Genomic DNA, 12,257 nt, shown 5'->3' on the forward strand with positions numbered 1-12,257 from the left:
GGGCCCAGTGAGGCCAGTGTAATCACCCTCGTTTTCCAGATAGGGACATAGAGGCCAGACGAGAGGCTTACCGGGACCCAGATGGCTCAGCTGGCCTGGGACCCTGGGCCTCACCTCCGGTGCTATATCTTCCTAAGAGCCCCCACTCCCACCCTGCTCAGGAGAGCTGGGGACAGGGGTCCAGGGAGACTCCCCAGGTGAACAACAACACAGATGTGCAGGGCTGCTGGGGACATTTATTTCTGACAGAGACAGGCCTAATTTTGGGCTAAGGACACTCTCCCCTCACCCTCACTTGGAAACACTCTCTTCCAGGGCTCCAGAAGCTTCCGGGCATGCTCCCAGCCCGGGATCTGCAGCCTGGACCAGGGAGGAGGCCGAGGGGCAGGTGCGGACCCCTCATGAGGCCCCCACGGCTGGGGGGTCAGTCACGTGGTGGGTGTTGTATCTTCTCACGCAAGTCGACTGCTCGGGGCCCGAAATGGGAGCGCTCCTGCAGGTGTCATGACTTTGGGGAGGGGAGAGAAGATGAGTGTAGGGCCTGATCCAAGTACTACAGCTACTGCCCATGGCTTGGAGCTCGAGGCATAGGAGCATTGGGGAAACTGAGGCTCCACTGGCCGGGCTGGATTAACCTAAGGGAACCGGGCTATTCCTCTAAACCTCACAAATCCAGCTGTGCCCTCCCAGCCCCCACACTCTCCTCTACTCCCCGCACCCCAGGGTCTGCCCCGTCTCCCCTCATCGAGAGCCGCCACTGGCTCCCTCTGGCCTTCAGGACACAGCCCTTTTCCTCAGCTGGGAGTCATGACCCCCGCGCCCCACCCCTTGCTTGGCTGCCAGAAACCCTCCTGCCCCAGGCCCTCCCCCCTCCCTCCTAGAACTGCTCCCCCCTTCCCCAAATCCCACCCAGAGACCAGGTTTCCCCTTTTCTCTAGGAAGCCCTGTGGGCACCCCTGTCCACCAGGCCCCAGCATGCGAGTTCTGAATGAAGTTTTGAGGCAAAGCTCAGCGCTTCAACTGAAAGCAATTCTCCGCCTCGGGGTCTCCCATCTGGAGTGTCTGCGGTGAGCCCCCTACTCGCAATTCCAGCTGTTGCCGCCAGGGGGCGAAGGGTGCCGCTCAGAGAGCGAGGACACGCCCAGGCCACCACCGTCCCGCACCGGCAATTGGTCGGCAGAAAGGGACAAAGGAGGGAGGGGTTCATGCATACACACACACACACGCACACGCACACGCACACGAACACACACTCACAAGCCCTACTGGCTTCTGGGTTGAGAGGACGAGGAGGATAAGAGGTGGTCTGGGTCAGAGACCCCACCCTTCCCAGGGGGCCCAGACCCTGGCCACTTACCAGGTGTAGATAAGCAGAGCAAGGAGGGCAGTGAAAAGGACAGCCAGCAAGACCGACAAAATGGCAATGATGACCACGGTGCCCGCGCTTTGGGGTCCTGGGACAGCCTGTAGTGCCTTGGCTGAGAGGTGTGAGGGGGACCCCAGGCAGGTGGGGGGTTGGGGGGGAGGGAAGAGAGTTCTGACCCAGAAGGGGGACTTGGAACAGCCTCCAGACCAACCATCCCTGCCCCAGCTGGGGGAGGGGCACCTGCAGACAGCAGGATGGTAATGGTGGCTCTGATGGGGGGCTGGTCCATTCTCCCCAGCCCAGCCCGACCTCAGGAGTCCCCCAGGCCCCAGCCCCCCAGCCCCAGTGTTTGACCTGCTGGTTTGGCCCCGTACCTTGCTGCAGGCGGGTCTCGCTGGACCATTCTGTCTCAGCCACAGGTCCCCTGTCACTCATCACCAGGAACTTCACTCTGAGAAGGAGACCCAGGATTGGGGGTGGGGGTCCCCGGAACCTGAAACCCTCTGGCCCCGGCACCTGTCTGACCTCTTGACTCCCGGGTACTGGGAGGTTGGGGAATTGGGGACTGGGCCTGAAAGCCAGCCTTAGAACCCACCAGAAGGGGTTCCAATTCCAGCTGTGTAGCCTTGGGCGCATCCCTCACCCTCTCTGGGCCTCAACATCCTCACTTAGGAAATGTGTGTGGCATGCACTAGCTCCCCAGCACCCCACATCAGTGAATCAAGCCCTGAGTGAGGGGAGACAGGGCTGGGGACAGTTTGTGGATGGGAAAACACCTGCAGGGGCGAGATGGCCCATGGGGGGAGGGGCTCAAGTGGGGGGCCCTCTGCCCAAGAAAGAAGGGAGAATTCACCAAGGCGTCCCTGGTCCCTGCCCCCTGCCCACCCCCACCCCCCAGCAGAAACCCAGGCACTCAGCTTGGAGCTGCCCCAGCCTCAGGTTTGGGCACAGGCAGGAGCTCACCGATAGGGGCCGGGGCCCGGCAGGGGGTGGTTACAGCCTCTCCTCTTAGGGGAGCAGCGGGTATCATTGCCAACGCGTAGGACCCGGAGCTGGTTGCCAGGCTGGTTGCCCGGGTAGAGCAACCGGTTGGCCATCAGCGTGAGATAGTAGCCCCTCTGGCTGAAGTCAGCCGGGACTGGGATGTCCTCCACCCTCTGTGGGGCAGCGAAGTTCTGGGTGGCTGAGGGTAGCCGCAGGTCAGATGGTGGGGGCTGCGAGGGCAGCGCCCCACCCCATCCCACCTGGCCAGACAGCCCTCACGCCTCATCCCCTGCAGACCAGCCTCCCCTCCCCCCACAGCCGCCGCTCCGCCCAGGCCTCCTGCCCATTTCACAGAGGGAACACCCAGGCCTGCCCCTGCAGCACCCACCGTTGCTGTGGGCCACCACCAGCCAGATGGTGTCCAAGTCGGAGATGTTGAGGCGACTGAACTGGCCCCTTGGCTGCTCCAGCGTGAAGGTAGACTGGGTGAGTGTCCCTGCCAGGGTGGGGCTGGAGAGCTGGGGCACGTAGCTGATGCGCTCTGGGGCAGGCGGGGGACAGACAGAAGGGCTCAACAGGACAACCAAGCCCCCATAGCCCAGTGTGAAGTGGGAGTCATGGTCCTGGAAGCCCCAGTCTGAAGGGGGAGGCACAGACTTGATCCGGGGGCCCCAATCTGAGGGAGGAGTGGAGGCTCTTCCTGGAAGCTCCAGTCAGGCATTAACCAGGAGGGTCTGCCCGTGGGGCATGGGCCGGCGACCGAGTCCGGCCCTGCCTCCTGCCTTGCTCGCCTACTAGGGGTAGGAACTGTGGGAGGTCAGGAGGGAGGCCCTGTCCCACCTGAGTCACTGGGGTCTCCGCGGTGGGCAGCGCCTGGGGAAGGCATAGAGACACAGGAGACCCCTTCCCCCGCTGCATACACAATTCTGAAGAAGATGTCTTAGGCCTTGTTGGGGCGAGACTCTGATTTAAGGGAGCCTGAGCCTGAGCCCAAACCTTAGACGGGACTCTTGACCGTGACCTTGAGCTCCGGCACTCTCTGGGCCTCAGTTTACCTGCCTCTCAAGTCCCTCAGCTCCACCCAGATGGTCCAGGTTAGTTTGCTTGAGAAGAGGAATGAGCGGTTTGGAGGGCTGTGAGGGGGTGACACAGGAAGGTCCCCAGCAAGACCCCAGGCCCAGACGTGCCCCTCCTGGAGGTGTCCTGGCTGAGAGCACGGGACATCCTCTCTTCCTGGCCCAGGGCTGTGCCACCTGCCAGCCCACCCCAGGCACCTGGCCCTCTGGATCTTGTGCCCTAACCCCCCACCCCCACCCTCCTGCTTCAGCCTCACTGGGGAAGGGTGGGGACAGGAAAGGACAAGAACCCTGGGCCCCCATGTCAGAGATGGGGGCGCGACGGACTCAGGACCCAGGACAAGTAATGTGGCCACGTCCAGCCTTGCTGCCCAGAAGGCTCCCGAGGACCGTGCCCCTTCTCTCTGCAGTCCCCAGTCCTGGAGGGCAGCAGAAAGGGGAGGCTGGCTTTCACGCAAGTCTTCAGAGCCCTCTCCCTCTTTTCGTTCAGTTCCCCTCAGCAGGATTCATGTCCATCCCATTCGGCTCCCGAGGTTCAGGACTAGACTCTTCCTTCCTCAGAGCCCCCGCTCCTGTCTCCAAGGCCCAGTGCACACTGCATACAGCAGGTACTTAATGTCCACTTAACGAGGGAGGAGTGGAGCAGCCGAGATGGGGCGCTGCATCTCTAAGCCCCTCTAGTGTAAGAGCCCACAGTGACCAGTGCCTGCAGCCCCCCGGGGGGAGCTTCCTTCCTTCCGGGAGTTGCCCTTGTAAACTTGTTTAAACCCTCCTCAGGGACAGAAGGAGGGGAGGTGGTTGCTGAGAACAGGATGGGAGCTCAGGAGGCATGGGGATGAGAACCCTAAAGAGAGGGAGGAAGCATTGCTCACTCCCTTGTCTTGGGTGTGGGGACAGGTGTCTGTCTGTGACCCCTTTGGTGGGCCATCTCCCCTGACCCACCCAGGACCCAGTCCCCAGACTTGGGGCTTGGGAAGCAGCTGGGGAGGGGGGGTCTGTCCTCCTGAAGCCGGAGGCACGGTGCCCCGTCCCCCTTCACTCACCCAGGCCTGTCCCCTGCTGGAGGCAGGTCAACAGCAGCCACAGTGGCACCGGCAGCCGATACTGTCCCCCACCGAGCCCCATGGCCAGGCCAAGTGTCTGACCGTCCGTCTGTCTGCAGTGTCCCAGAGCTTCCGCCGTGCTGTCTGCCGGGGGACTGGAGAGCTTGCCTCCGGTACCTCCTGAAGCTCCTCCCAGGTGCCCCCTCTTCCCAAACAACTGGTCAGACAGGTTTGGGGGCAGAATCCACTGGCCCTACGGATTTGGCATCCCAGGGAGGGGTCTGAAGAGAACAATCAGGCACCGCTGCCTGGACAAGCCCGTGGATGCTCCCACCCCCCACTCCAGGAGGCCCTGGCCGGGGAGGGGCCAAGGAAGGCGGTGGTAGCTCCGGGCTCCCCATGGCCCCCGTGACAGTCCTGCCTACCTAGCACCTGGGGCCCCCCACAGTCACCCCGTGCTGAAGGGAGGTACCCTCATTTTCTAGTCGGAAGGAGCATGGAGACGAAGGGGCTTGTCCAAGATCACCGGCCGGGTGGGGCAGAACCTGGATTAGCCGGTCACACCCAAAGGCAAGTTTAGGGCACTCCCTGCTGTCCCCCTGCAGCCTGGGCCCTGGAGCGGGGAGCTCCCCGACATCGCCCTGCCTCCTCTCCTTATCCAGCTGCATCTGGCCGGAGCGACCCTCCTAAAACTCAGACTCCTTCGTGGAGTACTTAAAAAAACAACTTTTAAAAAAATTATAAATAGTCTCTAGTTATTATGATACATTTACATGCTATTTGATTGCCAGCCCACGTACACTATTTTTTCCCCCCCGAAAGGACTTAAACTGTGCCAACTGTTTATGACAGTGACCTCCAAAAGGGGTAAATACTCCTGCCAACTATGTAACTGCCTGGTAGGCTTTTCGTGACCAACTCTTTACTGGGACATGTTGGCAGAGAGTTTCAGATTTTTCAAGATTGGAAATCACTGTATTTCCTTCATGATTGACTCGGCCCCAAGGGAACCGGGGGCTGAAGCCAGAACAAAAGCTCAGGGAAATCACCGGATTCTACTCCTGAAATCATTAGTGCCCTGTATGCTAACTAACTTGGATGCGAATTTAAAAGTAAGTAAGTAAGTAAATAAATAAATGGGGAAAAAAAACCCCAAAAATAAAATTAAAAAAAAAAACAACAAAGCTCAGGGAAGGGAAATGAGAATGAGGTCAGGGGGAGCCTGGGGGTGTGCGTGGGGGGAGCCTCCTCCGGGAGGACCCTGCTACCTTGCAGTCCCCAGAAGCCTCCTGTCCTACCTACCTCAGGGGCCAGTACTATTAGACATGTGCTCTGGTCGGGCTTGGTGCCCCCCCAAATGCTCCCCTAGCACCCTCGCCCCCTGGCACGCGTCTCCATTTTCCAATCACTGTGATGTCATGTGCTGTCACCTCAAGGGCATCCCTGCACACACCTGTGCCCTGCTCCTGCTGACAGCTCCGTGGAGGGGGCACTGGCCCTCCCGTACCCGCTGGGTGTGGAGGGGAGAAGGGTGGGGGCCAACCAGAGGGTCTGGGCTTTCTTTAACTCCCCAGCTTTTTTTTTTTTTTAAAGAGAGAGAGAGCGAGCGGAAGGGAGATCAGGCAGAGGGAGAGAGAGAATCTTAAGCAGGTGCCACGCCCAGCACAGAATCCGACGAGGGGATCCATCCCCTGACCCTGGGATCGAGACCTGAGCGGAAATTAAGAGTCAGACGCTCAACCGGCTGAGCCCTCCGGGCGCCCCTCCCCAGCTCTTTATTATAGAAATGGTCACACCTTTAGGACAGTTGAAAATATATAGTACGGTGAATGCCCATTCATAGAGCCTCCACCCGGATTCGCAACTGTGAGCATTTGGCTGTATTTGCCCTCCACCTTCTCCCTCCCAGATATACGAGTATATATACGCTATGTTACTCTCTACGTACCTCTGTACCTTTACATACTTATTGTGTATATAATATATATACTTATATATAATAAGTTCTCTCTTCCTTTTTTTTTTTTTTTTTTGAGAGAAAGAGAGAGAGTGTGTGCAAGTATGAGCAGGGGAGGGGCAGAGGGAGAGAGAATCTCAAGTAGGCTCCATGTCCTGTGCAGAGCCCAATGTGGGGCTCGAGCCCATGACTCCGGGATCATGACCTGAGCTGAAATCAAGAGTCAGATGCTTAACTGACTGAGCCACCCAGATGCCCCTTCTCTCTCTCTCTCTCTCTCTCTCTCTCTCTCTCTTTTTGTTTTTTATGAAGCTCTATGTTCATGGGGCTTGAACTCATGACCCTGAGATCAGGACTTGCACGTTCCCACCCAGTGAGTCAGTTAAGTGCCCCAACATGTTTTCATATATTACGTATTTTTATACAATACATATTAATAAATATACGTATTTACTTTTTTTCTCCTCTACCTTTGAAAGGCGTTGAGAGCGAACATCACAACAGGTGGAGAGCTCGCTTCTTTCTGAAGACACGTTCCTGCTCATCGACTCATCTCCTCAGCTCCTCTAGAAGTGAGTAGGGCAGGCATTATGACTAATCTCATTACACAGATGAGAAAACAGAGCCCAACCTTCCTGCAGTGGCCTCTCGAGCTGGAGATTGGCCCCAGGTTGGTCATACTCAGGACTCTCTCCCTGTGGATCTGTGTGGCATTGGGGGCCGGCGGGAACACTGATGTTTCCCGTCTCAGTTCGTGGCCCACGCTGATTACTACTGCTCTGCACAAGGCCCTGAGTTTACTTTTGTATTTTCCCTCTTTGCGCCTGCGTCCCTCTGTCTCCTGCCCCCACCCCCAGGACCCCCACTGTCCTCGGTTTGCTGTGTGTCCAGGATCACTTACCTGTGTCTGCCGTGAGATATACTGTGGTCCGGTACCCGGCATGAGGCCCCTAAAGGGGTATCTTTGTTCCCTCAAAGTGCTCCACAGTAGTAAAGACGAAAATAGTGTTTTTGTTTTTCATAACAAGCCCCTTTCTTTAAAAAAATAATTTATTTTACTTATTTTGAGAGAGAGAGAGAGAGAGAGCACAGCAGGGGCAGAGGGAGAGGGAGGGAGAGAATCCCAAGTAGGCTCCGCACTGTCAGCACAGAGCCTGATGTGAGGTTCGAACTCATGAACTGTGAGATCATGACGTAAACCGAAATCAAGAGTAGGACGCTTAACCCACTGAGCTACCCAGGCACCCCAATAACAAGCCCCTTTCCACCTGAGTTTATGTTAATGAGGTGACATTTGGAAGGCCCCTAGATAACTGCAGGATGGGCACTGGTGGCCAAGGACACCAGCACAAAGAGAGGGTTGGAATTTTCTGCCCCCTCCCCCCTACTTCCCCAGTGGCCAGTGGCTTAATCAATTATTCCTACATCAAGCCTCCATAAAAACCCCAAAACTGAAAAATACTGAAAAAAAAAATCAGTCCTTTCCCTTTGTTGTCATATACCACAGACATAGGCAATTCTCAGTGTCCCCTCTCAGCTTGACCCAGGACAAGCTCCCATAATGTACCAGCGGTATCCACACCCACAGCCCACTTGGGGTGCCGTTGGCTTAGTTTGTCCTGCCAAGGACAAGGTACGAGGGCTCCTCCCCAGACTCACCGGCCTCCAGGGGTTCTCCCCAGTCCTGCAAGATTCATCATGGGGCTGCTGCAGGTGACAGGCTCAGCCAGGCTGGGGGATGCTCTCTGATGTTGGTCAGTGAGCTGATGGCCGGCCCCCACTCGGGCACAACTGGATATCACCAGGGGAAGCAGCTCCCAGCCGTGTGTCACTATGTGGCAGAAATGATGATAGTGACAAGGAGGACCGGGGCAGATCCAAGGCCAGAGACACCACCTCCACCCACTGCCATTTTTCTAGCCTGGGTCAGCCCCGGGACTTTGGCACAAGCTCAACGAGGGAAGGAAAGCCACACAAAGTGATCGCTATGGGACCCACAGCCCCAGAGAGTGGACACCAGGAAGCAGAGTTAATATGATTCAGAAAACAAAGAAGTCTGATGCATCCTATATCTCAAAGGTTACAGAGACATTCATGCCTGATTCATGTGTGTGTTTGTGTGTGTGTGTGTGTTCAGGTCAGCTCCTGGACTTCCTGATTCATTTCTTGGACCAATCTTCTTTTTTTTTAAATTATATTATTTTTTATTAAATTAAAAAAATGTTTATTTATTGAGACAGACATTGTGTGAGCGTGGCAGGGGTTGAGAGAGGAAGACGCAGAATCTGAAGTAGATTCTAGGCTCTGAACTGTCAGCACAGAGCCTGATGCAAGGCTTGAACTCGTGAACCGCAGGATCACGACCTGAGCTGAAGTCGGACACTTAACTGAGCCACCCAGGCGCCCCTCTTGGACCAATCTTCTATTTGGGTATCAGTATCAGGCCATTTTAGTCTTTGTAACTTTGCCCTATGTTCTACTCGACCACGGTACTAACTGGCTGTACCGTTATTTGACGAGTGCTTCTTCTCTTCGTTAACAGTGACTCCTGGAGTGCAGTGACTGGGTCTGTTTGGTTCCCCCACTGTGTCCCCATTGCTGAGCCCAGGGTCCAGCACAATATCTGTGCTCAGTAATTATTTTGACTGCTAATTGGCCACCTCCCTGTTCCATGGATCTGGCCGGGTGGCCAGCGGTTACCATCTTATTTTACAGCATCAGTCTGACAACTAGAATGTTGTGGCTTCTGGGTAGAGGCCAGCTTCTCTGTTGGATTCCCCTCTTCCTGGTCCAGATGTCCCCAGCTCCAGTGAGTCCCTGTGTGAAGGGAAGGGGCCCACGATGCCCAGAGCGACTGGGTGGGGCCCATGCCAAGCCCCAGGGAACAGTCTATTCCCAAGGACCTACCTTGCCTTGTACCTTTGGGGTGACTCATGTGATGAGGTGTGGCTTCCACCCGCACCCAAACACAGGGCCACCAGAGAAATGCTCCCAAAGGCCCACCCCAGCCCCATGTCCCCAGGCAGGGCCCCAGCTCCATGGCAACCATCACAGCCTGTCCCGAGGAGAGGCTCGGGCACCTCCAGGGGCAGCCTGGGACTTTGTGCAGGGAGGGGAAGTACGGGTGACCCAGTCCCTTCCCCCGGCACCAGCTTAGCCTAGGGGCCACTCACCGAATGCTGACAGAGACCCAGCGGTGCTAATCCCAAGGGGGACAGACGCCCACGGCTCATTGAGCCCACCCTGGTCCTTAATCTTTCCACGGCACAGTGATCCAGCCCCTTCCAGTTCTGCTGGTTCATCCCTCGAGACAGGCAGCTCACCACTTCCCTGGTCTAGTGATAGCATCGGACACCTGGAATCATAAAGCAGAAAGCTCTTTCAATAGGGGGGTGCCTCCTTTGAGTGAAATTGCACAACTTTGGGGCCAAGAGGCAAGCAAGCCTGGCTCGCTCTTGATCCACCGAAGCCTGGGGTAGGTGGGCTTACATCTCCCCCCACGGGACACAGGGCCGCTGGAGGTCAGGAAACTGAGGCCTTTTTAGTTTCTATGTCCAGTGCAGCTGCCACACCGTTTATTGAAGGGCTACTATGTGCCAGGACCCCTGCGGGCACAGGTCGTGGGCAGAAGCTCTAGAGGAGAAGTGTGGGTTGGGAAAAGAGTGGGTACTTTATTTTTATTTTATTAAAATATTTTTTTAAATGTTTATTTTTGAGAGAGACAGAGACAGAGTGTGAGCAGGGGAGGGGCGGAGAGAGAGAGAAACAGAGAGAGAGAGAGAGAGAGAGAGAGAGAGAGAATCTGAAGCAGGCTCCAGGCTCTGAGCTGTCAGCACTGAGCCCAACGCAGGGCTCAAACTCACAAACCGTGAGATCGTGACCTGAGCCAGAATCAAGAGCCAGACACTCAACTGACTGAGCCACCCAGGCGCTCCAGGGTGGGTAATTTATTCACTGATCCCCCCAATAGGCCGTCAGAGAGCCCAGCAGCTCTGTCCGCAGAGGACCCCACTTGAAGAGGCACCCGGAGATGTCTGATGAGCTGAGCCCCTTCAGCCCCCAAACCCTCCCACCCACCCCTCCTCACCCCAGCCCATGGCACCCTCTACCCGGGGGGCTCTCCCACTGCCCCAGCCCCATGGAGTTGGGGCTCAGACAAGGACAGGGTTCCAGTCACAGGGATCGGAGGGCAAAGTTGAGCCTGGAGATTCCATTAAAAACATGCGGTGGAGGGGCTTTGGGCCACCTCCACTGGGTGGGGAGGGGAGCAGAGGGACCAGGGCTGGGGACCAGGAGGGAGAGGCCAGGATGACTAATGAGGCATTCCTCTCTGTCCCTCCGGGAGAAAAGTCATGGAGAAGAGTGGTTGTCAAGGGCAACACATTCTTTTCCTGTGGGTAACTCTAGCTTGTGTCATCCTCAGGGAGTGGGGTTTGGGGGAGGCCAGGACTGGAGGGTCTGAGCCGGGAAGCTTGGAGGTCTTCGCTCATTTTACAGAGGGAAACTGAGGCCAGGGGAGGAGGGCGGGGTTGCCTGGTGGGGCAAACGAGGTATAAAGGAGAATGCCAGGCTCCCGTCTCGCTCCTGGGGCTCTCTCTCAGGAGTCAGGGGTGTCCAGGCTAGGACAGGTGCGGGGGATGGTAGGGGAGGACGAGGACACGGCTGTAGTGGCCTCTGGCTTCTGTATGGGGAGGGAAGGGCAAGGCCACCCAGAGAGCTGGGTCGGGGGCTGTGAGCAGATCCTGGCCTACACCCATCCAAGTCCATTCTGAAGGCCTCGGCCTGCCCAGTGCACCCCCCAAGCCCCGTCCTATTTCCGAGCCTCTATGCACAAAAGCCTCTGCTCACCTGTTGGCTGGACGTTAAACGTCTCCCCCTGACCCCTACTCCGTGCGCTCCAGCTCCGTGACTACTCCTGCCCACTCTGCTGTAATGGTGGGTGGGTTAGCCCACTCGGCGGCCACAGCAAAAAGCCACAGATCAGGGTGCTTAAACAAGCATCACAAAAAAAACAAAAAAACAAAAACAAAACAAGCATCATCAGGGCGCCTGGCTGGCCCAGTCGTTAGAACACGCGATTCTTGGGGCTTTGGGTGGCTCAGTCAGTTAAGTGTGCGACTTCGGCTCCGGTCATGATCTCGTGGTCTGTGAGTTCGAGCCCCGCGTCGGGCTCTGTGCTGACAGCTCGGAGCCTGGAGCCTGCTTCAGATTCCGTGTCTCCCTCTCTCTCTGCCCCTTCCCTGCTTGCACTCTGTCTCTGTCTCTGTCTCTCTCAAAAATAAATAGACATTAAAAAAGAAAAAAAAAAGTAACATGTGATTCTTGATCTGGGGGTCGTGATGTCAAGCCGCATAGAGCCTACTTAAAAACAAAAACAAAAACCAAGCATCTATTTTGTCACAGTTCTGGAGGCTGGAAGTCAAGATCAAGTCCACTTGGTTGGTTTCTTCTGAGACCTCTGTCCTTGGCGGGCGGATGGCTGTCCTCTGGTCACGTGGTCTTCCCTCCGCGCTGCATCCCTGGTGACTGCTTGTCCTAATCTTTTATAAAGACACCAGTCAGACTGGATTGCACCCCACCCTAAAAGCCTTACTTGATTACCTCTTTAACTGAATTCCATCTTAGAGACCCCATCTCCAGATACCCTACATTCCGAGGCACTAAGGGTTAGGGCTTCAACATGCAAATTTTGAGAGACACAATTCCATCCCACCCACAATTCCCCTGTGGGTGGGACACTCTCTAAGGACAGGGACGGGATCTGAGGCCTCTGTAAGGACCGGAGGGTCTCTGGGCCGGGCCGGGCCCCAGGTGTGTTGTCCTACCCCGAA

At 56.6% G+C, this 12,257-nt stretch overlaps 1 protein-coding gene across 5 annotated transcripts; it reads right to left on the minus strand.

Annotated features, from left to right (window-relative positions):
* Positions 1-216: 216 nt before the first annotated feature.
* Positions 217-11,613, minus strand: UPK3BL2 (uroplakin 3B like 2). Of its 5 annotated transcripts, none has more exons than XM_043559812.1 (10): positions 11,275-11,613; positions 9,600-9,781; positions 8,933-9,243; positions 8,086-8,257; positions 6,897-6,992; positions 2,739-2,891; positions 2,330-2,523; positions 1,741-1,817; positions 1,358-1,478; positions 217-508 (listed from the first exon to the last, which is right to left on the minus strand). In XM_043559812.1, the coding sequence occupies exons 5-10, from the start codon at positions 6,969-6,971 to the stop codon at positions 400-402; spliced, it is 729 nt and encodes a 242-aa protein (XP_043415747.1). In that variant the 5' UTR covers positions 6,972-6,992; positions 8,086-8,257; positions 8,933-9,243; positions 9,600-9,781; positions 11,275-11,613; the 3' UTR covers positions 217-399. The 5 variants fall into 5 exon arrangements, with proteins under 5 accessions (XP_043415747.1, XP_043415746.1, XP_043415749.1 ...); XM_043559811.1 differs by having other exon boundaries at positions 6,897-7,461; XM_043559814.1 differs by lacking the exon at positions 8,933-9,243 and having other exon boundaries at positions 6,897-7,461.
* Positions 11,614-12,257: the final 644 nt, after the last annotated feature.

The sequence above is a fragment of the Prionailurus bengalensis genome, chromosome E3 (assembly GCF_016509475.1).
Source record: "Prionailurus bengalensis isolate Pbe53 chromosome E3, Fcat_Pben_1.1_paternal_pri, whole genome shotgun sequence".
Classification (NCBI taxonomy): domain Eukaryota; kingdom Metazoa; phylum Chordata; class Mammalia; order Carnivora; family Felidae; genus Prionailurus; species Prionailurus bengalensis.